Below are 26509 nucleotides of genomic sequence, written 5' to 3' on the forward strand. Positions count from 1 at the left end.
ATTGGCAGGTCCAACCTAAGGGCCAGAATAAACACATAGTGTTCGTAAAGTGTTAAGTAGTCCCAGGAGAAGAATCTGTCCTGATAGTCCGAACAAGACTTCCATGATATAGATTCAGTGATTTCTTCCTCCAAATGATGGTGCCAAAAGAGATGGCAGAAAGTGTTTTACTAGCATCACTGAGGATAGATTTGAAACAAATCAAGGTAAACAGATAAGAATCTAACATCCAGTTTTAATGTAAAAACTTAACAGTAAATACAAATCAAACAACAAAAAAGCATGTTTTGGGCAACAAAATACCGAAATTATACAACTAGGAAGTTTCCTCAAAGTAATTAAGATGCTTTTTCACAGTCAAAAGGATTTCTACACCTAATATTTTTTGTAAATTCCAAATTCTATAAATTATCAATCCCTGGAATTTTTTTTGAAGAAAGTAACTGATTTTGTGTGGAGAACAATCTCTGATTTTTAATATTCTCATCAACTTACTGTGAACTATATCCTAATAAGCTCATGCATAAGAAATATAATAGAAAGGTTCAGCTGAAATGTTAAAAGCATGAAGAATTACTGATGGCAAGGACACAGATCTCCACCAATCTGTTCCATCCAAAAAGTGTTTATCTACAAAGCACTTTACAGATATTAAAGCAACACATCCTGCTCCTTCTCCTTCACACAGACCTACTGCGTCACATCGTATATCAAAATTTGGCATCTACCCACAACTGCGGCAGAACACATCATGCTCTGTAAGAGCTACTAGAAACGTCAAGTTACTTATACTGAAAATTACACTCGAAAAATTTATGGTTTTGTTATCTCAATGCTTCACAAAAATGCAATTTTACACATTCCAGCAATACAAAAAGGGAAATATTAGAAAAATTCTCTTCTACCAGGAAATTGAAGGTTTTCGACCCCACTTGGACTTTTCCCAGTGTTTCTTTATAGGTCAAGAGTCAGTGCTATACTGCACCTCATTTAATTTTCCATTTCTTTCACATCTCATGTCCTTTCTGCTCTTAAATACTAAAAAGCATCCGACGGCACATCTACCATCATTGTACAAGCAGAACATATCTATCCTGATGAAAACAACTACTACACTTAACAATTCTGGGAAACTAAGTTATTTTTAGAGTATTGATAAGTGAATAATCTTTGGATTAAAGAATTCCAATTAAGGAGCAATTGTTTTGTTTTCTGGGAATTTGCTGGTACCAGTCTAGGAACTCCACCCAGCAGCTTTGGGAGTTGTCTTTTCTTACTTAGTCATCCAGCTTTGGAAAGCCTCCAACCAAAGATCCCAACCTGCAAGACCCTGTTTTTAAAAAGATAAATGTCATGATTTTTATCCGCTAAGCATCTTTTTTTAATCCACCCACTGATATTAAGGTTAATATTTCCTTTTTAACTAATAGAAGTCACTACAGTTCTCAGAACTAGCTCTTTCTCATAGATGTAAATACCCTTCTGTTTTGGCTCCAGAACGTTAAGCTTCTACGGTGACTGTACTGAAGTCCAGACACCAAGGTTCTTTTATTAAGCAAATACCATTCTGCTGTTGGCATCACTTCTGATTGTATGTCACTGCATAAAATTCATACTACAAACATGTTCTAAATAAGAAAGGAGGAAGGGAAGGGAGAGCGCCACTAAATATATCTACTTGCCATTCGGAAACCATGTTTCACTGACATTTAGAAGCCCATCTTTTAGCTTTTAGAAGCTGTCAACACAACAGATTACATGCAGGTTTTACTAATATACACTTCAGTATTATTGTGTCCAAGGGTCTTAAATAACTGAATTAAAACCTAAGATGTTTCAAGCACAATGTATTTACAGTCATCCCTTTATTATCGTCTATAGTCAACAAATGTAACTGTTGAATGTTCTGGACTTCAGTTAATTCCAACATTAAATTCTGAATCCTGGCACAAATTTTAAAAGATCAGATTGAAGAATATCAAAGCATGGAGCACAGTATGTTTTATATAATATATAAATTATAATGTATCTGACAACAGATAAATCTTTCCCTAAGACTGGGCTATTGGAATACTAATTGCCAATTTTCCTACTCTGAGAGCAAGGAAAAGTCAGTACATTGGTAAAATCAAATTATTAGCTTCAATAAAAATACTTTATTTCTTAACAGCACAGATTTGGCAATAAGATTTTATATAACATCATTTACACCTGGTTGCATTTCACTTCCATTTTTTTTTAATCCTGCAAGGTAAAAAGCAAATACTTATGAAAGGGGCATGCAACTAGCGCCAAAGTTTCAATTATAGACTTTCCTATTTGGCAGCAACAAGTCAGGACTTGTGAGCCATTTTCCTTCAAATCATCGTGCTAAAGGAAGAAAGAAACCTAGAGATGCTATTAGCACATAAGTATCTGTTTATTCTTAAGTGCTGCAGATGATGCCATATCTAAGCATTTAGTATTTACTTGTAGTGACAGGGAAGAAAAACCTCCACTTTCCCCTCTTCTTTTATAGAACTGAAAATAACACAAACAACAGAAGAACTATTACTGAGAACAGTCAACTTGTAAGTGGTAAAATTTTAATACTTGTATTTTTCCAAGTTCCTCTTCCCTTCACGTTGTACAGGCTCACATCTACAGGCATAAAGTAGTGGTGCATTTAGAAAGGCTACGTTCTAAAGAGATTGTGCAACTTAAAGGAATAAGTGCAGAATACAGATAGTGATGCCCCTGAACTCCCCAAAACACCAACTTCCTCCCTGAACTGTATTCCAAAGCAGGGAGGTATTTAAAAAATAATAATAATTTTTTAAAAAAAAAAAAGGACTTTTGGAAAAGTTATCGAAGTTTTTCATCCCAGGCCTGTGACAAGATAATCCATTTTTTAAGGTCACAAAAATTAATGTATGATCAGATAAACAGAAGATAACAAAACACCAGTACCCACCAAAATCTATTTTTGTTTCTTAACAGCAGTTCAACAACATACATTTTGCCAACTAATCTATCACCCCAAAAGTCTTCTAATATTTCAGAAGTTCACACACAAAAGCATGTTGTGTCTCTTATTTAAGAAAAAAAAAACGGAATACAGAATTTTTTTCTTTGCTCCAAAATTACACTGATTTGGAAAACAGAACAGCAATATTTAATTTTGGACCAGCAACAGGTTTTAAGAGTCAAATATCCTATAAAACATACCATCCATACTTACCTATTTTACCCAGTTATTGCTCATGTAGAAAACTCCTTATCAGATGCTATTTTATAAGACTTATTTCACATGTATTCACACATCTAAAAATGTGCTAACACTATTGTTCAGACACAGAATTTACTGGAAAAGCACATCCACTTGAGGAACACTGCGGCACACTTGCTCTAAGACACCATTACCAGTTTCATCTATAAGTAGAACTACATTTATATGTGTGTACTTATATATAAATATATATACACAAATGTATACACATATGCAGAGCATCTGAGTGCCTTTTCGCTAGCTCACAGTTACAGAATTTCAACAGAAATTTAAATAAACAATATGAATTCACAGATTACTTTAATACACAATCTTGAACGCTGGGGGGGGGTTTGAGCAAATTATAACTTACGGAGATCAGCAAGTAGTAACCTCCACAAAAGACAGGTACAAGCCTACAGAGAGGCAGCCCAGCATCCAAGGGCACTTCGCTTACACACTCAACACTTCACACTTTGATGCTGACAAAGAACAAAGACAGCTCTAACACTAGTGAGCTGCAACTTTAAGTCTAAAGATATTAATTTTTTGGCAAAGACTATTACTGTTAAGTTCAGCTTGTCTGTATGTGCCACCATCCAGTGGGGAAGAAGCCCTCGAAGAATTAAGCTTGCTAATCTCTTGAGCAGAGAGAACTGCTATTAAAAATGCTATTTAGATGGACAGGCTTCTATGAAAGTCTGCTACACAGGCTCATCAAACTCATTAAAACTAACTTTAAGACCTAGGCTTTGGAGTGTAATCCCTTCAAGAAACCTGCAGACTAGGCGAAGAGAATAAAGATACGGTAGTTACTGTACTGAAAAATGTATGAGCCCTGTTCACCCCGCAGTCAGCATGGGTAAAGAGTACACCATAGCACCGATCTCCTCAGGTATCACCATTAACATGCTGCTGCACACTGGCTCCTTCGGGCACTCAATTTAAGCACAACAGTGGAATAATCTCTTATGAACCTACACAGAGACTTTGCACCTTTTAGTTCAACAGCAGAAAGGATGCTGACCTGCAGCAGTGCCAACCCTTTCGCCTCTACCTGATGTGGAAGCTTGTCATTTGTACTACGTTAAGGTGTGAGCTCTCTCCAAGCTGACATGGTACAAAATTAGTGACCATCTTTAACGGCTTAACAGAAGATGGCTCGAGTGTGCACCTCCCATCGGCGGAGGCAGCGTTTGGATAGGTAAGGTGAATACTTGTGCTATGCTGCATTGCACAGCCTCGTAAAAAACCTCCACCAGGAGCTATAAAATGCTGTGCCATGGTTATGCATTTGGACAGTCCCGATAACTGGCCTTCAACTCACATGCATATATGTAAAGCAACCGGTAGAGCTGACTTCCAGGCTTCTTCCTGCCTACAAAGCTGTTGTGGCCCATGGGCGACTGGGGAAAAAAAAAAAAAAACAAAAAACACCAAACAAAAAGAAAACCAACAACAAACCACCAAGTGCTAAGGCTGCAGGGAGGCAATGTGCGATGTCGCAGGCATCTCATTTACAGAAATATAAAAACAAAAGCTGTAACTTGAAAAGGCTGCAGGATGCAGGAGTCACAGCAAAGGCCCCCTGCACAGGACGGCCCTCAGCAGTACCCTGCCTTGGGAGATTCTGCTCGGGATGCCATGGCAGAGGGATGTTTTCAATCACTCCAGGTCCCAAACAGAGTGCAGGACTGCAAACTGCTGTGCAAGCTGTATCTTCTCAGCTGACCATCAACTAAAGGGCTGCAGGAAAAAGCCATGGCACTGAATTGTAGCCTCCTGATACCAGTTCTTTTAGGTAGATATAACAGCATTACATCTTTAAAATGCAAGAGACTGGATATGAAGATTCCCAGTACAGTGACTAGACAAAACGTAAAAACATGAAATTAGAAGGTTCCCTATGGGGTCAAACCAGTAAAACTGATTCTGATTAAGCTGCATTACCAGACAGAAGCAGGTTCTCAATAATTTACAGCCAGAGACAGGATAAGTGTCCATTAGCATCAGTGTCTATGGATGTATGCTTTCTTTTTTCCACATTTTTAAGGCCTCTGAGACTACGTCTGGGTCTCCGTCTTTCCCTCTTCCTGGCTCTCAAGAACCATTGAAGTAAAACCCCTTTCCTTCACACAGAACAGGAACCTTTCTCTTTGCACCCACTACAGCCCCGAATGGTAGGGAAGGAAGAAGGCGAGATTATTTGATGTGAATCTGGACACAGTCAGTGGTCTGTAATGGTATCTAGTACACGAAACTCAGGATAATTTTAAAAAAGTTATGAGATCAGACATGATCCAAATTGCAGAAGAACACATCAGAGCTGGATGTTCTCCAGATGCGTCAGTGGCTCTTAAGTTTAGGAACACAGGAGCCTGATTTTTATTTTAGTACGCTTGCCTTTTAACATCAGCAGTCTTGAAAAGGGCAAACTTGAAGCCAAACAAAAATATAACATGAAGTACTAACAGAAGAAAAAAACAAAGCTAGATCAATCATTACAGAAAATTGGTCTCATGATATTAACGGTGTCTGAACCTCTGTCAATGTGTTCTTGCCCTTTCTTCCTTCAGAAACCAGTGCAGACTGGCTCATTTGTGCCTCTTCCAGTAATGAGCAGCGCACATCCCACTTCAGCACCTCTTTTCTCCCAGAAATTACTCACTCAAGAGTTAGAACTCATTTGACAAAAATCTATTCTGCACGATCATCGCCAGTTTCTGGAGGTTTGGAGAAACCACTGCAATGCATTTACTGACAGGCTAGAGCTAGCTGTCCATCCAGTCTCCACCAAAAACACATGAGCAAGAATATTCAGGGAGAGGCTTGGATTTATTTTTTTTTTTTAATAACTGCTTTATATTCAAGGTACCTGCATTTTTCACATGCACATTTTTGAAAGCAATCATGGCAAGTTACTTCTCTTGCTCCCCCAGACTCCAGAGACTGAGGTATTATTCAGACTGAGAGTACGCGGTGGGGGGAAATAATCACAAAACAAAACTAGCTATGGGGTCGCAAGACCATAGTCATGGTTCTTCTTTCCCATGTCCCCAGTTTTGGGGTGGACAGAACATCTCTGCACTGGTTCTAGCTCCCAGTCGCAGGAGATGAAGGCGCCATCCCCTTGGGATAAAGTGGGATCATCTCTGGGTCTTTTACTTTTCCCCCAGTGCTTTTATGTGAATGAGGAAGGCAAGGGTAACAAGCTGCCAGCCACTACTCCGGCTGACTAGCACCAGCCACCCAAGAGGTGGTTGCACGATTTTGTATATATAAAGCTTGTAAAGCACTTTAGGAAGCTGCAGGATGAAAAGGACTATATAAATGTAAGATATTATTATTATTAAACCAGTGATCTGACAAGAAGAGACAGCTTTTCAAATCTGTACAACAGCTTGAGCTGAAGAGATCAGGGAGTCCAATTTGAAAAAATAATAATTTGAAACGAATCTGAGGATTAGAAGTGGCAGCTCTTTTGTGGATTCTCCATGGCAGGTAAATTTAGTAGGCTACTTTAATTTTGCATCGTTTTAACTCCTGGCAATGTCCTGTGCATTGAATCTGACAGAGAGACAGAGTGTTTGAAGCTGTCGTGGCTACATTTTAGTCTCCCAATTTTACAATCAGTGTTTGAATCTGCTGCTACAACTCGGTACAGAGATCAGAGGCTTATCAAAGAGGCATCCATTTCAAAGACAAGCAGCAGCTTTGACTTCATTCTTTCAATGCTTAAAATTCCTGAAAAAGCAGATGAGCATACCACAAAACAGGTCTGAAGGAAATCTCTCTATCGGCTGTAAACCTATTTCAGTATTAATTTTTTAAGGATCTATTTTGGTCTCATGTAAAATGAGTGTGTTTAGCAGAGATAATCCTCTCAACAGGTGAGCTTAATATATGCCTTCCTCTGTAACTGAAAGTATACATAAACTGGCTTATTGCTTTACCAAGCATTAATTGAAGAACTACTTCAACCAGTTACCTGATTTTGTGGGGGGTTTTTTTGACTAAAAATGTCTTCCCTTTCCTCACAAAGCAGTACTTCATTTCTTTATTGCTGCCCTTATTTTAACTGCGTGGATGAACGAAGTGCACCGTAGGCAATAATACACGTTGTTTGCAGTAAGACTGCACAGTTTAAAGGTGTATCACACTCAGGGAGCGCTGCACAGCTGCACTTTAAGCCGAGTTTCAGCATTCACATGATTGATATTACTGATCTCATCAGCATCCCCTCCTGTCAAGTCTGCAGTCAGGCTGCTGATGGTCCCTGCTCACGGGGGACACCAGCTGCTCTGTACCATGAAACATCCCCACAGAGGGCACAGCACAATGAGAGGAACAGAACAGCAAGGACAGAAATCATGCCAAAACAGAATTAACTTTTACTGTTGGCAATTCTTCCTTTTAAGCTAGAAATGTGTTTTGTCTGTATCTCTAATACAGAAGAGAAATGCATTTCAAGAATCTGAGCATTTTTCTTCCTTCCCTGCTCATAGAACCAGCACAAGAATTGCCCACACACACTGCCTGTCATGGAGACCTTTGTACACCCACAAGGTCCAGCCCCTCAGTTGCTTTTTGCTAGAAAGCAAGAGTGGATTGCTGCGAAGTGCCAGAGGGATGCGCGCACCTGATCCGAGTTCCTCTAGCTGAGCACCCCCATGCCAACGGAAGCTCTTGCACTGGGAGCAAGGGATAGCATTTCAAGGCAGTCAAGCAATAGGTATTCTAATGGTCACTGCAGTTATTTAGGGGTACCTGGATCCCACCAAAGGGCAGGTGATTGCAGCCCCACGCCCACCTGTAGCTTCTTGTTGGCACTGCAAACCTAGTGCTTCTTATTTGCCCGCTACAGTTCTTCAGCTGCTTATCAGCAGGAGTTAGAGGCAAAGGGGATAATCAGCAACACGTTAATTTGTCCGATTAAGCCTTCAGAGATCTGGCATTTCGAACTTGTGATACAGCACGGACCCCGAAGCTGTGCCCAGCCAGCTAGCTCGAAATGAAGCCACATGCTTCTGACAGCCAAGGGTGGTAGCAAGGCTACACTTGAAACCCACGGTCATACCAGCAGACTTAGCAAAGCCACACTGCAGGTGCAGACGTGCCCTAAAGTGCACTGGAAGCGCGTAAGAGTTCAGCTCTTCAGTGCTCAAATCACTTCTGACAAACAGGACTTAACACATTTGGGCATTTTCAAACAGCACTCCCAGCACTATATTGCACTAGATGAAAGCTTCAGTTTAAGAAGTGTGTTTAAAACTCCAGAATGTTTACGAGTCCCTCTTTTCACAGACCAGCTCGTTTATCAGCATTCAGGCTATACACAAGAATTTATTCTGTGTTGTACTGCCCATTAAAAGGCCCCCAATGTCCCCCACGCTCAAACTGATGCACCTAACATATGCTTCACTATACTTTAAAGCATGGTTATCTACCAAGTAGGAAACAAAACATTTAGAGAACCACGGTAGAAGTTTTTACAAGATGTGATGATGCTGTATCTACATTAGCCAATTCAACAAACTGGACTGCTTTTGTTGACAAACTGAAGCACGTGGTATTTTTCATGGCTTCCTGTATTTCAAAGAATCACAAGAAAAGACAGAAAACCATTTTTAGGCAGAAGGGCATGTGCTCATGGTGGTCTTTAACAGCTTTAATCTTTAAGAGTAATCATCGATGAACTTGATCCTCCAAGCATACAGGTCCGTATAACTTGCTGCAGAAGCCGGCGCATGCGTGACTCCCGCGTCACGTAGCATCTAAGCACGTGCACAAAGCTCATTTCCAGCTCAGCAGACGGGTCAGCCCCGTCTTTACTGCTAAACGCTGGTCTAGTGCTGCAACTTCTGATAAAAACCTTCTTTTTAGAAAATCAGTTTAAAAAAATGCAAAAGTATAGCCGTAAATAAGCATTAGTGCTTTAAAAATTGTGAAACCACAATTATATGGGTTTAAACAGAAGCAAGGTGGAATCATGAAGGGTAGCAATGTATTTCAGATGAAAGCTTTCAAGCAGATGAGAAATAGTTACAGGAGTTGGAACCTGAGTAACTACAGTTGTATTAAATTATTCCATCTGCAAGTCCATTAAAAATTGTTAATGGTTTTGTATGGCTTTTGTATTTATTGGGTGGGTTTACTCCTATGTGAGTCATACATATTTATTACCAGCGTCCAGATAATGGTTATTAATAAAACTTCTTGCATTTGCATACTGTCTTGATGCTGGCCTAAATATTTATAACATGACTATAAAATAAAAGAATCCTCAAAAATTATGAATAGCACCAGGGATGCATCACAACTTTGCTTTTTGTACTTTGTTACATTTTGGTGGTTTGGGGTTTTGGGTTTTTTTTTTCCAAAAATGGGGAAAAAAACCCTCTGGTAAACCCATTTCTTTTTTCAAGTCTAAAAAGTACTAATTCTTTCAAAGGCTTAAAGCACAATTTGTGTTGAAGAAGTAAGAGGAGATCCAAAGCTAAATCAAGCTAGTTTTTATAATTAAGAAAATACATATATTTCTACACATAATTATGAACAGTAACAAAAGCTCAGTATTAAAATAGGTCCACTGAATCCCTGGAATTGTGCCTGCCAACTAAAACACCTACTATGAATTTAGTAATGGGTTATGCAAACATAAATTACAAGGCCAGACATTTTAAAAGGAAAAAAAGTTGATTTATTGTCACATTGGAGACACGGCAGGATAGAAGCACAATTTCATTTTTCCATATATTCATCAACACTGCAGATGTGTTAATGCAAAAAGAATTCTAAAATAAAAATGACTCTCAACTGCTCTATTTCTCTTATGTCATTTCATTTACTTAAAAATAGTTACCAGGAAGCTTTTTTCGTTTGTTTGTTTTAAGCAAGCAAAACACACTTAAAATTTCTGGAACAAAATAGGTTGTAAGAGCATTTTATAAACATTTCTCCCCTAAAAATTTACCTCAAGACTTCACCCAAAATTGACCATAGAAGAGTAGACCTGCAGAAAGCTGGGGCGTGTGGTTGGGTTTTTTCCCTAACAGGAAAGCTTACAGCTACAATCTGCAACCTAGTCGTCTTGTTTGTGAGCACTTTCGCTCAACATATCAATCGTTTCTGCTCTTGTTTCAAGCAGATCCAACTTTTCCCTTACCCGCTGTCAGAGCAATGACAAGAATCTCTCGTAACTAGCAACTATTATTAGAGAGTTATTCATGACAACATAATAATTTTAATGAGAACAACACGTTCTTTTAATTACACCTGAACGACTTTGAGGTGGTCCAGGAGATGAACTGAAGTAGGTTTACAGCAGATCTGTTCACAGTGTAAAAAGGAAAAGCACTAACTGAAGGTGTTTCATTATTTCTTCTTTCGGTAAATGCACCTAGGACGGCAGAGCAGGTATCTTGCTTGCCTGTTATTTTTATCAGTTCCATCTTGAAAATGAGTCAAACTGTTGTTCAAATGGCTCAAAGCAAGTTCAAGAACTGAACTCCAGACTTTATTTGAGAGTACTCAGGCTTATCTTTGTGTGTTCTATATATAAATTCCCAGTTTTACACTTACCTTTATAAGTAACTTAACAGAGAACGTAAGAATGGCTGTTAATTGTTGGTACCAGAGTGAAAATATCACCTCAGCTATTTCAACTAAACAAATGGCAATATTTTCCCATAAAAAACATTATTTACCAAATGCATCATTTACTATTAGTCTTAATGCACACTTATTTAAACTACAACTGTTCTTCAGGAGGGAGGATGACAAATGCCCTCTAAGATCAAGTTTTTTTTCCTTCAAGTTCTGACCTTGGAAAATTTCGCCTCTTTCAGACCTCCACTCCCCCACCTTCCCCCTACCCCGGCCACTCGCTCTGGACGGCTTCCAAATGGGTCAACCCTGAAAAGTTCAGGCAAAGGCAAGTACAACCTGAGAAAAACAAACTATTTGCTTTGCACTGTTTCATTCTTAGTGACGGGAGATTCATGGTAGCATCGAATGTTTAACAAGAGAGATTAATCTGTAAATATTTGCTTACAAGTATGTCCCTTTGTAAACCACAGTAATACCAAAACCATCCCCTGGTCTCCTTTTCTGCAATGGAAAATACAGCACCCTTGACATGACGGAAACCTAATACCTGCAACTGGTGTGGCTAGAAGAAAAATGCATTCTTCAACTCTCAAGCACGTATAACCAGAAAAATGCTTAAATAGAATAAATCTAAATTACTAAGAGCAAGTGACTTCAGAATAATTAATTTCTTCATCTACTTTAACATGTTCAGTTTAATCAGATATGTCTCCCTCTTGAATATTTTTGGAACTCTTGAATAAAGTAATCACCCATATATTTTCAGCTTTATAACAAGACTTTTGAGGTAAATGTGTTGGAGAAAACTCAAACTATCCTAAAATCGCATGGTTTCAGAAAAATGCTTCAAATGAAACTTCTCTGCCTAGTAACACATAATGCACAATCATTACTTCTGTGGGTCAAGGGAAGTATTTTCCCAAATTTCAGACCTTTACAAATGCTGCTGTACAGCTGCAGTTATCCGTGAAATCCTGCATACCAATAATCCCCAAAATATGTCCTCAATTTGTAAAACGACGTTCTCTAGTCCCGTTATCTCATAATAAATTCTACACGTTCAGCAACCCAGCAGCCTGCTGCCCACCTACAGCCTTTGCTGCCATCTTTTCCCTGCTGAGAAAAGCAAAATTGCTTGCTTTTGGGAAACAAACCAGAAACAAAGTTTTACTGAACCAAGGACACCAGTTCAATCAACAAACCGCCCCAGTGTTTAGGAGAGGTGGGGGGAATATTCCCAACTACATTGTAACACAAGAAAATTAGCCAGGTACATCAGATAAAGGCTTACGTGCTAAAAAGGTTTGTTCCTGGCTTGGATTTGCTGCTCCTCAATGCACCAAGCTCTAGCAAGCATCACGGCGAGCATCAAGTAGTGTGTGTGCAGCAAACAGCAGGGGAGAGATGCCATCTGCCAGAGATTCTGGCTTAGCTTTTTGTGGGTGAAGACAACAATTTTTTGAAAAATTAATAATGTCTAGTAATTATAGTGGTGAGAATGGTCAATGTGCAGAGAAATGGAGGTCAGTTTTGTGAGCATCCTAGAAAAATACAACTGAGAACTATAATTCTTTTATTGTTCTTTCACTTCCAATAAGTGAAAAGGCAGCGAGAGATCATAATGTAGGAAAGCATGTCAGTAACACTGATGTTTTCCCGATTAACAATTAGAATATGCTAAAGTCAAATATGTATTAAATAATGACAACAAAATTATTGAGAACTCATGAATAAAGGACCTCCAGGATAAGGTTTGATCTGATTTAACCTGACTCTACAAGACTAGTTTTTAGATTACATTTTAAGACATGGAGCTATATTATATTATTTTTCTGCAAAAAGTCACATAATAATAATATACTACTACATTTCGCTTTTGAAAGAACAAGCCTGTCTAGTATAAATTACCATAAACATCATTCGCCTTGCAAACAGAACTCTTCAGAAAATATTAATATTCAATAAAACATTGAAAGGGAGGACATAGCACCTAAATATCATTATTCTAAAGGGGAGGTATTCATCTTCATTCCAAACCTGCAAGATAAGTCATACTCCACTGTTCTTATAATGTTGTTTGTTATAGAAAGAAATGGTGATGTTTTAACTCAATAAAGAGGAGAGTATCCTATGTATTTAGCGTTCAGCTAAGGTTTTAAATATATAAAGATTCTTAAACAGACAAAACAATTTTAGAATACTATTAAACAACATTGATAATTGCATTTGCATCATACAAATTAATAGAAAAATATTATTTTTGAACAAACTGCTTGACTGCAAATTCATTTCTTAACAAAATTCTCTTAAAATGTCCTTTTTAAAGTCAGGGCAAGAGAGAAGGAAGAACTTAAGCAGCATTTCTCTTCCTCATATTTCCCCTGAAATAATATTTAAGTAGTAAGTCAGGAAATACATAGTAAGGTAGTATTTTTTAATTCCCTACCATGCACTGAGGCGTTTACTATTTACAAACAGTATTAACTGCATTTAGTTATATTACGCTAACTAAATTTCACATAAATATGGCATGTATGTTCTTCCATAGTCAGGACTCAAAAATAACAGGATTCCCATATGTTCCTGGCGATGGGGAGGAAAGAACATCCACACGCTATGTACTGTCAGGCACCCTGGGAAAGTGAATTAAAAAAAAAAGAAAAGAAAAAAAAGGAGTAGAACAACCCAGCTCTAGATGGCAGCAAATCAGTATTCACCCCTATGTACACACACGCTGAGAGCATCAACTATTTTCAGACAGACTCTATGTTTTCAGACATTTTTCTAGGCATGTTATTATTTTCAGTTTGTTACACAGGCTAGACCAAAGTTGACTGTGCAGAGTTGTTAGGAATCAACCACAGTTCACTACCAACAATTAGAAAAATACTCTTCACATTTCAAGAACTAATTCAACCAGCAGAACTGATTTTCAGGGGTTTTTTTAAGCTTGATTTGATTATCTTTTGCTGCAGAGACTGGATAATTCAATAGAATGATGCAGAAACACTGGAGATTAAGAATTTAAGAATTTTAAATTTTAAAAAGTCGAGCCCTGCATAATAATTGTGTCCATTTCCTTTAGTTAGTTATGACTGGCAATTATAATGTGTTTTGGGGTTTTTTTCCCCCCTAAAAACAAACAAACAAAAACCCATTAAAAAAAACAAACACAAAACCCCATGGCTCTTAAAAACACGTATCACCCTAATATGTAATGTCATTAAGAAAACTTACTTTTGTAACAAAAAATTCTACAGACTCTTCTTTCTCTTGCAGCAGTGGCACCGCAGAAACAGAGCTGAGCAGGACGGGGACGCTGGCAATAGCTCAGGTAACAAGAGCAACAAGAAAGCCAGGTAACCGTCACTCAGAGATAACCACGGCAGCACAGAACTGGTCATGTAAAGTGATACGTACGGTGTAAATACATTGGAAGTGGCTGTACCAACTGCTGTTAACACACGCACACGAGCTCACGGAATACACACCACAGCGCAGCACCGGACCGTCCTCAGTGGCAACATCACTGTCAGATGCAGAACTTGTATTTTATTTGTAAAAGTGCTCGGGGTCACCAGACAGCCACAGCCATTCAGTGTTAAAATATGCTTTTCATACGCTCGTTTAGTTTGTTTTCTGGCACACTTCAATATTCCATTTTCCAGGGCATTTTAAAGCTATTTATTTGAGAACATACTTATGCTGTCTGTGTTTAAAGGTTCTCCCATGTCCCTCCATAACTCTGCCGATCCAATCTTTAATCTGTGTTACAAAACACAGATGTCAATTTGAGCATTTAAAGGTAACCTGGACTTTCTAAATCTCACTGATAGAGTACATTTGCAACCCAGAAACAGTGGAGGGCAACAACAGTGGGGAATCATCAGTTCAAATTATCTTTAAGGGGGAGAAAAAACCCAAACCAACAAACAAAAAAAAACCCAACACAGTGACCAAAGTAACAAGCTCCCAGAGTGAGCTCCTGTATCCAAATATATGCTTTAGGCAGGCGCGTCACACCTGCCTGCTCATGCTCTCACATTAGAGAACAGGTATCTTACTTTATTTCCCAAGAGCAGCTGGCCCAGGCCTCTCAGGCTGCTCTTTTGTCTTGTGCTCAGTTTAATGCCCCATGTTTCAGGTGAGCCTGGTAATAACCAACATAGCTCAGCAATTACCTAGTTTACATGGCTAAATCATAAAGGAAAGCAACGGAGAGTTATAGGCTAAACAGGCCAAATATTATTGTCTTCCCTCTCCCTGAGTATTTAACAATCACATATTATGTATTTACAAAGTCTAGGCTTACTCATTTTCTGTTATTTTTCACCATTGTTGTTGGCTAGTTTAACAGTATGCACCGATGGAAGAACTGGATAAGCTTTTCAATGTTTGAAACAGAAACAGGTAGGTAGTTACTCTGCTAGGAATCTGGGTAGAAATGATGACAAAGGTAGCAATATTACGAAGTATCTTCATTTTCTGTCAAAAACTATTAACCTGTGCAACTGGAATTATCTAGAGACCAAAAAATTCAAACATTTGCTTATTCACACGAGAATCAGCGTATGAGGACATGATGAATTAGACCAAGAATTTCACAGAGGTTAAAATACCCCAAAAGTATCACAGTTAGTCACAACCACTCAGGAATTATCCTTATAAGAAAATAATCAGATGCAGGGTGGCAATTCCCATGATGTATTTTGAGATGTCTTCCAAGTAACAGTCACGTAAAATTGATGTTTCATGTAATCTCCTGACCAGTTTCAGCCTTCTGCAATAGATGCTCAGGATGAAACAAACTGAGACTGAAAACACCCCAAAACACCTACGAGCAGCAGGTCTGATACGACCTCTGAAAAGGTACGAGGACGTAAAAAGCATTTTTTTGAATAACAAGAATTAAGAAGAACCCTTCCCAAAAGTTTCTGTACGGAAGAAGCACCACCAAATCTTCTGTTCTCATAAGGTTCCCAAACATGAGGTACTTCTTCCCAGAGTCATCTCCCAGTATGCCAAGTCAGAAATAGTATTTTAACATTTGTAAATACCAAAAGCCTTAGACTCATTCCTATAAACATGAAAATATTGTATTTCGTTTGCAGCAATTTGATAATTTGCAAGGAAGGCAGAAATGACCCATATAGATGTGTCACATTTTTTAAAGTAAAAAGGAACAGAAGTAAAAATATCCTCAACTTCATTAGTAATTTTTTTTAATCCTCTTCTGCTACACAGGAGACTGCTTGCAAGCAGACATTATGGAAAGTCTAGAGGACATGCCAGACAGCAATGGATAGGAAAGTCAAGGCAATCGACACTTGTCTCCTGATTTATAGTGAGACTGGCTACAGCAAAGGAAAAGAGATGCTGGAACAGGCTAAAACGCTACTGCACTGACAGGGATGCATGCAGAATGAAAAAAAAAAAAAAGATGGAAAGTAGAATTCTGAAACAAATTGTTACATTTAACAATTCCATCTTTGTGGTTTGGGGTTTTTTTTTTGTACCAAGAAAGATGTTGCTTCATCATGGAAATTTAAATTAAGCCGTACACTGGGTTATTTATTTATCTGGAGAAGGGTTCTGCATGCAAGCTGGTCTTCTGCTACAGAACTTTCTTCTGTAATTACAAAGAACGTGTTTGATATTTTAGTAACATCAATGTATCAGTCTGGAAATGGCTCGGTATATCAGCGTACTCACTGTGCCTCTCCTGTCCACCTCAAGGATGTTTTCACCATACTGGGCAGGTTTTCAGCCAAAGTTTTGGAAAAAATCAGGTCAAGTAGTTAATAATCCTGCCATCTCATTTTCAATTGTCTTCCCAAAGCTTAGACAGTTTTGGAAGTATTCACAGGCTTCCCTTCTTTTTGGGGAGTGCAGAAAACAGCTGAAGATGAACACAGCAGTGCGCAAGCTTAAACTTCCGTGTAACAAGGAATGCCAGTGAATTTTTCCAGCAAGGACGGTTGGACACTGCCTCGCTCAGTTTTTGCCTCTTGCACACCCACGTCTAGTACACCGAGCACCTTGGACGGGAGAGGGGAGAGTGGCCCTACCAGACCTTGTACATCTGAGCTACATCCTCCATGCCTCTGGGAGCAATAACTGCATATCAAGTCTGTTACAGATGGCTATTATTATAGTTCAGATACTTCCGCCTAATTCTGTGATCCCATTTTCATTTTTTAATTCTGTCAGAGAAAGTAGGAGTTAGATTTTGCTGCTGTTCAAAAATAAAGCTGCAGAAAGAACACCACAGCAGAGGAGACAAAGGAAGAATATTTAAAAAAACAAAATCCATGCAAGCTTGAAGAAACATGGTTTCATAAGAGTCCCAGGACACAAGATCAGGATATAGAATCTAGCACAGATCCAAATTTCCAAAAAAACACTGGGGATGTTCAGAGCCATTGTTTTGAACCTAGTCCCTGAACGAAACTCCTCTTTTCTCTTCCAAAATATTATATGGAAGGCTACAGAATTATATTTTATTATAAAAGTATATTTAAAACCTCACCATCAAATGATTTAACAGCAGGGGCCATTCACTTCACTATCTTGCTTACTGGAAAGAACTAATTGCATAACATTTTCCCACTATATCTCTTCAAGCAACTATACCGAGTATATAATTTTCCTCTGCACATCAACTCCCACTGTGTTATCAAGGCCCTCTCACAACACACTTAAAAGTGCAGTGTTCGGGGGTGGGTTTTTTTTGTTTGTGGGGTGGTTTTTTTTTTTCCTCCTCTCTCCCCTCAGCAACCTTCTGCTCCATAAAAATAAAATCCTGGAACACATCTGCAAACACGCTGTCAGCGAGGAGATGGCAGCTATAGCCACGTTCTGAAGAATCTGTCATTTTCCTTACAGGAGAAAAAAAGGAAGGAAGCAGGCAAGTCAAGTAAGTCTTGCAGAATGAACTCACGCTTCCAGCAAATAATTTGAAAATGTGACCCCAGAAGTCTGTCTATTTTCTGGTTTTTGTACAATTTCCTACACCCTCCATAATCTTTCACATTTCTCCTTCCTCCTCTTCCTCCCAATAGCTGGCTCTCTCCTGCAAAGGGAATCAACTCATTCCTCGCCCTCTCAGAGCTACTGCATTCACTCTCCATATTCTTTTGATCATTTTTGAAGTTCTGTTCCTTCAAAGCTGCAGCCCCCAAATTCTTCCCTTCAAACAAAGAGGACTGATTTCTGCCCCACAAAGCCTCCTCAGGGCCTCAGTTAAACGCTCCCCCTTCCCCGCGAGTCACTCCTGCTCTGCCATTCCAGGCTCCTCCAGCAGTTCCAGGCTCCTCCAGCATCTCTCCCTCCATACGACCAGGAAGCAAAGCAGCATCTGCTACTTGAGAAGCAACAATAAATGTTAGAAAAACTGCCTGCTGCTTCACCCCCAGGAAGAGACTTGGAAGGAATGGATAACTTCTGTATCAGTTATCTGGGATGGGCTTTGAAACCCTAGAGCACTCCTGGATGAGGAGATTGCGGGCAATCACAGCGGGAGGGAACCACCCACCACAAAGCAAACCAACCATCCAACCAACAAGCCCTACACATTGCTATGCGTTCATTACAGTCAGTAAAATTAGTTTATATGTATTTTCTATTCAATTACGCGTACATGTACACAGACACACACCCTGCACATGCTAACATGAGCATGGAAGAGTTTAAATACTCCCAGCTCCCTACGCGGCACGTTCGCCTTCCCAGGGTTTGCCTAGCATCGGTCCTGACACCTTTTACACACCACCTGCTGCGTGCGATGCACATCCTCCGAGTGGAGTTCTCTGAAGAGCTCAGCACCAACCTTGTTGCATTCCCAGTGAAATCAACAGCAAAACTTAATCGGATTTTTGATGGAAAAATGAGCATCTTTGAAGTTATGCCCTTGATATAGATTTATTTAGGCAGTGAAATGTCACTTTCTACATCCAAGTGCTAAAAGAGTTTGGATTAGTGAAGAATAGATTTTTATTATTTTTTTTTTGCAACTGTGCAGGTTTTACATTACTACAAAATCTAGAGCAAGCCCGTTTGAAGGCTAATGTTCATACTTCCTCTATAAACGTCAATTCATATTTCATTATTTACAGAACGCAAAAACTGCCTGAAGAGAAAGCCAAAGATAAGTAGTCTTCGTTAAGATGGTGGATTTAGCAATACATACAACAAAATCATGGAAACAAACCATTAAGAGAGAAAAAAACCAACACACACTTAAGTAGGTCTAATACCATATACTACTGCAAGAAACTCAACAGACATGAATAGCTTTTCTCCTTACCTCTGGAGTGTTTTTCTTGAACTCACGACTTTGCTCAATAAGTTTTTTCCTAGACTGCTCGCTTTCATCTTGCCGGTTAGCCAATATTGTTGCTGTGGCATCGAGCTCTCTCTGTCAAGAAAAACAAAACAAAATAAAGGAACTATCATTAGAGCTCAGTTTCTCACAGCAACAAAAACAAAAGCTCATATGCACGCTACAATTTGGAATATTGAGACGGCTGGACTACAGCACAGTACAGAACAAAGCGTCACGCTTCCACAAACGAGACCTCCTAAATAACATCAAATGAAGTTCTACAACCTTTTGATTCCATCTCGCAGCCAAAATATCACTGTTTTTCTCAAAAGCAGTCATGGCATTACCACATTACACAGGACAGCAGCAGTGGCATGCAATATACACCTCCTAATATTTTCCCAAATTCAGTGAAGATTACGGATCTTGGACATGTTCAAGACAGTTTTTGTTTTCATCTGCCTGCTTTTTAAAGATACTGGATTTTCCCTTTTTGAGTTATTCTATGGAAAAAAAAATATTATGAACTCAAATACTGGTTAACGTTGTACTTCAGCCTAGACTGGTTATGCTTCACTCACTCTTAATTTCAAATTACATACTGTATATAATTCTATACTGCCACTGCGATGCTCTTTTTCCATTTAAGTCTTTCCTTATTTGAAAATTATATTTTCCTACTATCAGAATCTATTCCTCTAAAATTATTAGCAGATATCCCTGTTTCCTCTCCTAAACGTATTTTTTTTTAAAATCATCTGTTGAATGCAAGAGTATCTTCCAACAGCTTCTCCTAGGCTGAAGTACAGGCTCAGCCTACAGACCGCTGCCCAGCTTTGTACAAGTGCCTTATTCCCATCCCAGTTTCTTTACCCAGTGCTGTGCTTTCAAATGTCACCATAATAGATTGAATGGGTCACTTATCAGTGCATAAACCAACAACACTATCTTCCCTGTCAGTTTATTCCTTTTCTGCAGTATTTCCACATAATATGAAAAAAAAAAAAACAACAAAAAACAGTTAAACCCTCCACTCAGCTATGTACATCATTCCCCAAGTCACTTGGAGTTTTAACCAAAAATTCGTAAGAGGAATTTGGCACTGGTTCCTCCCTTATTCATTTGGAAGGAGAAAAACCTGGCTATGAGAAAGAAGTTCACGAAAAGTGAGAACAATGCACTAGATCAAGGCATAAAGCGGGTCTCGTCTGCAGCTATCTTAATCACATCACACTGCCAACATGCCTCCAATCTGCATGCAAAATGGCCAGTATTCTCCACGAGAAAACCTGCTGTGCCACTGGCACTTGTTTGTAACTCAACAATCTGTAACAGACCAGACCAAAAAAACCAAGCCTGGGACCGCCTGCTGGGTCTAACACCACATCCCCAGTAGTTGGTCACGGCACTGAGCAGGTCATCTCTTGATACCACCACACACAAAAACCAGGCTAAAAGTAAAGCAGATTTGGTTACTGCTAGGTGGCATTGGGGTCATAGATACTTCCCGGTGGAACTGGGTGCCCAGTATGGGGAAATAAAATGGGGAAACAAAAGATTTGCCTCTTCCTATTTTCGCCGGGGCGTTACAAATAGCAACAGACAGCAGGTACCTATGGGACACCTGCTAAAAGCCCTGTTCTGCAACTTAAAAAAAAAAAATAAAAAATGTACAGGACTAGCAGATAAAAAGCAAAAGGTAATTCAGCTCCTGAATTTTTTTTCAGATATACTGTGAAAAAAGCCTAATTCCAAATTCTTTCTTACACTTTTGTATGGGTAGACCCTGTAACTCTGAATGACTGGATGGATGTTCATGCGTTTTGTGCCTCTACAGTTTGACCTCTGGAGGAATTAAAAAAAAAAGCATTCTGCAGTTTCCACCTCAAAAGGACCAATACCTTTTCCCCCTTTAGGTTTATTACCACAAAATTTTGTCTGATAAATATATGGACCATAGTTACCTTAATCCTTGGGAATAAGCTAAATATGACAAATAGATTTGAAGGTAGGAAGCATGCTGGAGCCAGTGACCTAAATATTGTCACTGTAATGCTTTAAAAAACACCCCTATTTCTGACTTTGAGGAAAAAAAGGGCAATATGTCCACCAGATCTTGGTTTGGAATTCTGTAACATATGTGAAATCTATTGCAGAAAAGTGGGAAATACTTAACAGTTGGATAAACCACATTTGAAATTCATCCCAGCTAAGTTTATGCAAGAAAAAAGAGCAACAGAAACCAATGTGGTTAAGCAGTACTATAAAGAGCAATATAACGGCTAAGCAGAAGGCTTTTAAAAAATATAAACAATCTGGTACGGCCAGCAACTTGGAAAACTATATTTAAAAAGGAAGCACATATTTAAAGCAAAGCAAAGAGAACACAAATCATGAAGTAAGAGGGAATTTCAGTAGACCAAAGAATCAAATGCTTTCTTTTACAGTATGGAGTGCTAGCAAGCAATGCTACAAACAGAAAATTAGATTTTCAAAGACCTATACTTCCAAGTTTAGAGACAAGAAAGAAGGTGGCAACTGATTTAAAAAAATAAACCATATTTCACATTTTGTGCTATTATAAAGAGAAAGACTCAGGTGGCAAGTGAAGAACAACCTTCTCCCCCTCACTGCTTGACTGATACCAGTGCCCCAGTGCACTTACTATGGGCAACTTTCAGAATTCCTTCTGGGACAGGTGTGATAATTTCTCACTGCAAAACATTTCCTTATGTGACATCTCAGTTTCAGATATCACCAAGGAGAAATGCCATCACGCAACTACACTGAACTCTTTGACGCTGTGGGCTGAAGCCCAAAAGCTCAAGATCTTGACTAGCATTTACAAACAACAGATACAGTAAGACGCAATTCCAGAGAAGAAACAGTAGATATCTAGCTCTGTATACAAGATCTGATATAAACCAAGGTATTAAAATCTTCAAGCTATGACATAGTTAACAAGCCTCATATCAAAACTATTCAGAAAAATCACAATTTTTTACTCCCTTACTTGATCTCAACTATGTACGCTACAAGTTTCATTTATTTAAACATACTAATAGACAGAGGTTTACAACCCACAAATGTTTTGGAAGATCTTTCATACTTTTGTGACTTGATCTCATAAGATACCCCATTTTTTACAGAAATTCAACATGGCCAATGCATTATTTCTGCATGCAATCATGTATTAAGGCATCAGTAGTATTAAATCCAGCATTTAAAACCGGAGTACTGTATAACACTCAAAAGGTATACAGGCTTCCCACGCCTTGCAACCACTCACTAAGTAGATATTAAGGAAAAGGAGATGCAATACCATACAGACAGAAGCATAGTGGTGTGTCCTTTAGAGTGTAACAAAAATAAGAGTCCATGTCTCAGTACCATTCTCCACACCTTTGAAATCAAAAAGGTTCCAATGAAAAGAGAACAGAAACCAGGGCTCAGAGGTGCCGCAGTGGTGACCTGACTACAGAAAGGATTCAAAGCCCAGAAGCTTTAGTTCCACTGATTCAACACTGGCTAATAAACTTTCTGGCCAAAAATAGGCACCGTTCAATCACCCCTGCAAAAAGTGAGTCGCTACTTGGAGCACAGTTTGAGAGAGAACAAGCAAGCCCATTATCTTTCCCCTTGCCCCAAAGTCCCATCGATTTAGGACAGACACAGTTCACATTGCTTAAGCCACAGATAACTAAAGAACTCTCTCCAGGCTTTCTACTTTGACCCATATCAACAAATTTATTAGGGCGGGAGGGAAGCAGTGGGAAGAGAGGAGACAAGAAAGTCTTGTGCTCTTAAGTGCAGGAGTCATTAAAAGCAATCCTCAGAAAACAAACTTAAAAAGTTTCTTTCATGCAGTATGCGGTGGGGGGAAGAAAAACCCTAAAACTAGGAGGGTCAATCTGCTCTCCACTGTAACAATAATCAACTTGAAGTGAACGTTTTCCTTTAATGCAAGTATTTCCAGCCTCTTTTAGGCTCCCCAGGAGCTGTCCCTCTTCATTCTGCCTCTGTCACCCCGTGCCAGAGCGTGGTGACATGGCTGCGCAGGGAGCCACAACAGGAAAGCAAGCCTGCTAAAAACCAATATCCCACCTTTCCCCTCCTAACTTTTATTGCATTGAATCAGTTCCATGTTCAGGCCCGCCCCACAGCTATCGGGGGTGGACCATTACAAAAGGGAGGTGGGAAACCACACTGGAGGGAGGGGGGCTGGTAGAATCCCCCGTCAGCACCAACCACAATTAGGCTGACCCCAAGTAATTACAAAAACTCCAGCCTCATTGCAGGCAGGTTTCAAGGTTGTTTTCTTTTACAGTCTTTCCCTACAAGATGCATACCTTGATAATCACGTAGCCAGCAGGTCTGCACCACACTGACAACTGACCGGTTTAGCACACCAAACTCCTCCTTCCCTTTTTACAACAGGAAGCTTCAAACCAGCCCCTCTGTCTCCAGAGCCCTGCAAGTGGCCTGCTGGCATCTCTCAAAGTTGGGTCCCATGGGCTCTCCAAAAACTACTCACTTGGGAAAACGGTTCTAGAAAGAAATTGGGCTTTCTTGGATGTTTATGAAGCCTCTGTTCGCCCATCCAAAAAGTGGAAGGAAATGAGACTATGTAAGAATAGAGAACCCCATGGTGCCAAGGCTGCTCGCTCCTGCCCTGCCCTGCTTTTGTGGGTGAGACCAGGCTAAAAAGAAGAATTTCTGTGAAAACCAAAGGCAGGGGCAAGAGCAGCACCCTCTGCTTTATGGACACTGTGGAAAGAAACAGGGGATAAGCAGAAAGCATACATAGGAAATGTGAATTTGGGAGCGCGATGGTGAGAAGGGTGTACGTGACTCCATGATGCATCTCAATCACCAGGAGGGGAGAGAAGAAACAGCAAAATTAGACTCGTCACCTCTGGTCTGAAGAGGTGCGACGGAGGCAGAGGCTGGGCAGGCAGGTCCCCATCCCCTCCAGGCAGCAAGAGATGGGGCCCAAGCGAAGCTCCCTGAACTTGAGGGTGCCTAGGACAGGCACTCACTCCATTTGTCTATAGCTGTGCTCCCTTTTCATTCTAAGTAGCATGAATGGAACAAATAACACAAACCAGCGGTTCCCCATGCTCCGGCTAACTCTGTTCGTACGACCAGCTCTCAGCGATACCCTTCTCTGCCCACACTCACCGTGGCTGGCCATGGACCTCAGACACCCATTTCTAACAGCCATGGCCACTGCCTGGCACAGGCATTTCAGGACACAGGAAACAGACGCTTCAGCATCCCAATCCCCCCAAAAGCTGCTCTAACATGATCTATCATAACCAGTATTCAGTCTCTGCTTAGAACCAGTATTTCTGTGTTTCACACATAAAATATTATTAAAAGCTGTAATAATCATCCACAAGTACTGTGATGTAACAATATCAGAAAATTTTATTATTCTCCTATTTTAAAATGCTTAATGCCTGCTGCACTTGCCACAAAGCTCTTACACTGGAGCAAGAAACATATATCACAACTTAAAGACAGATTGATTTTTTTTCTGGCAGACTCCTAGTCATGGACGCAATGCCTAGGCTATGCCTTCAAAAGCCTTAAGCGTGGCTGCAGATGTTAACAGCACATTTTCACCACAAACCTCGTTTTACTTATTACAAGGATAGACACAAATCACAACTGCCTGTAGATTAGGCATTTTCTACCAGTAACTGTAGTAGTAACCACTTCTCCTGAAATCTTGTTTCTGTGTATTTAAGGTATTTCCCTTTATCATCATTTCAATCTGTTTCCTAGTCTACACGATAATCTGCTACTGAAAGGAGTTTTCAGTAGTCTCATTTTTGTTTTCATCCTCTCAGGACTGCGTTTGTCAGATCTATCAAAGCTCTGAATGTAGCTTTTTGCAATTTTTAATTTCCTATTAAAGGAAAATTTCTCGGTGCAAAGATGACACCAATGCAGACGTGTCTGGCACAATTGTGCATACGCACAGCCTACTTGTCTTGGGGAAATTTCACACTTCCCTAACTGGTATATTAAGCAACCTACCCTTCAGTCTTAAAAACCCCATAGTTTTCACCTGTTCAGAAGCCTACGTACTGATTACATAAGTATTTCAGAAATATTTCAGAGATGATAAACTGCGTTGCGAGCTTGATGTGTTTCTCTGGAAAAACAAACAGGCATGCTCACTTGATAAAGCTCTACATTATGACCAGGGAAGTAACCACAAAGCTGATATTGGGAATTTTTGTTAATGTCTATTTTGACTGTAAAAAGCAAGCACCAATTCCAGTCTGAGAGCGCTCAGAAAGGTAGAACATATTCTAAGAATGCAACAATGGAAGAAGTTTCAGTAAAATGAGTTCACGTCTGCCTCGCTGTAAAGCCCCTTTTTAACACAAGCAAAACAAAGATCAGAGTTCAACAAGAGCACAACACCAAGAACCGCCATTCCTCTGCCTTACAAATCAGCAGTGAATGACAAACAAATAACCAAGCAAAGACCAGAATACCTGATTTTTACACTCCGGGGTGGGGGGGGGTGGGGGGAAGAAAAAACCATCAAACCCCATAAGCATTTTGCCATTTGCAAACTGATGCAACTACCTTTCACACACAGAATTAGTTAGGAAATATCAATAAACACATTTTATTTCTGTGTACTCAAGTAATTTGACCCCAAGTAGGTTTTTAAACAAGCTTTAACCGGAACAAATTTTTGTGCTCTGTGCAATACTTTTGGACCGTGAGTCAGTGTGTGTGGTGGCCACCCTATTAAGCAAAGAAAGCCACATTGCCACCTCTGTTTTTGTTCTACCAATAAGATACCTTAATTAACAGACTCTTAAAAACACACCAAAAAATGCGCAAAACATTTAAAAAATGTGTTGTGGCTTTGTGTGTTCACAGTAACACCAGCCACTACCACAAAGTTAGGGAAAGCCTATCAAAAAAATCTTGCAATAGGGCAATGCTAGCACTGGCTTTTCAGAAGGAGCTACTATCGGCACAAACCAGCCGCACAAATATCTCCGCCAGCAGCGAATGCACTATGAGGGGAGAAAACTGCCAGTGCCACAGCCAACATAATATTATGTCTGTCTTTTCTTCTACATCTTGAATTCAAAACTTTTTAGAAAATGCAAAGAACGGGAGACTGTTCAGAGCTATAAAGACCTTAATTCCGAAAGTCTGTAGTAATATATTAAACAAGCTTTTCCTCTCACTCAGGAAAATAATGAAGCATTACCTATTTGTTCCAAACAGTAGTTTTGATCTTCTGGCAGTATTTATGCCCTCTTTCCACCCTCCTCAAAGCCACCTGCAGTCAG

At 39.6% G+C, this 26509-nt stretch overlaps 1 protein-coding gene across 13 annotated transcripts in view; it reads right to left on the reverse strand.

Moving 5' to 3' along the window:
* The window catches only part of CUX1 (cut like homeobox 1), a 283380-nt gene that overhangs the window by 211771 nt on the left and 45100 nt on the right, over positions 1-26509 (reverse strand). For 12 of the 13 annotated variants that reach the window (XM_064467865.1, XM_064467864.1, XM_064467854.1 and 9 more), the window contains exon 2: positions 19161-19271. In XM_064467865.1, the coding sequence (XP_064323935.1) occupies positions 19161-19271 (111 nt within the window). Of the gene's footprint in view, positions 1-19160; positions 19272-22500; positions 22747-26509 lie in introns of those variants that run through there. The other variant, XM_064467855.1, reaches the window with a different exon arrangement.

The sequence above is a fragment of the Phalacrocorax carbo genome, chromosome 17 (assembly GCF_963921805.1).
Source record: "Phalacrocorax carbo chromosome 17, bPhaCar2.1, whole genome shotgun sequence".
NCBI lineage: Eukaryota > Metazoa > Chordata > Aves > Suliformes > Phalacrocoracidae > Phalacrocorax > Phalacrocorax carbo.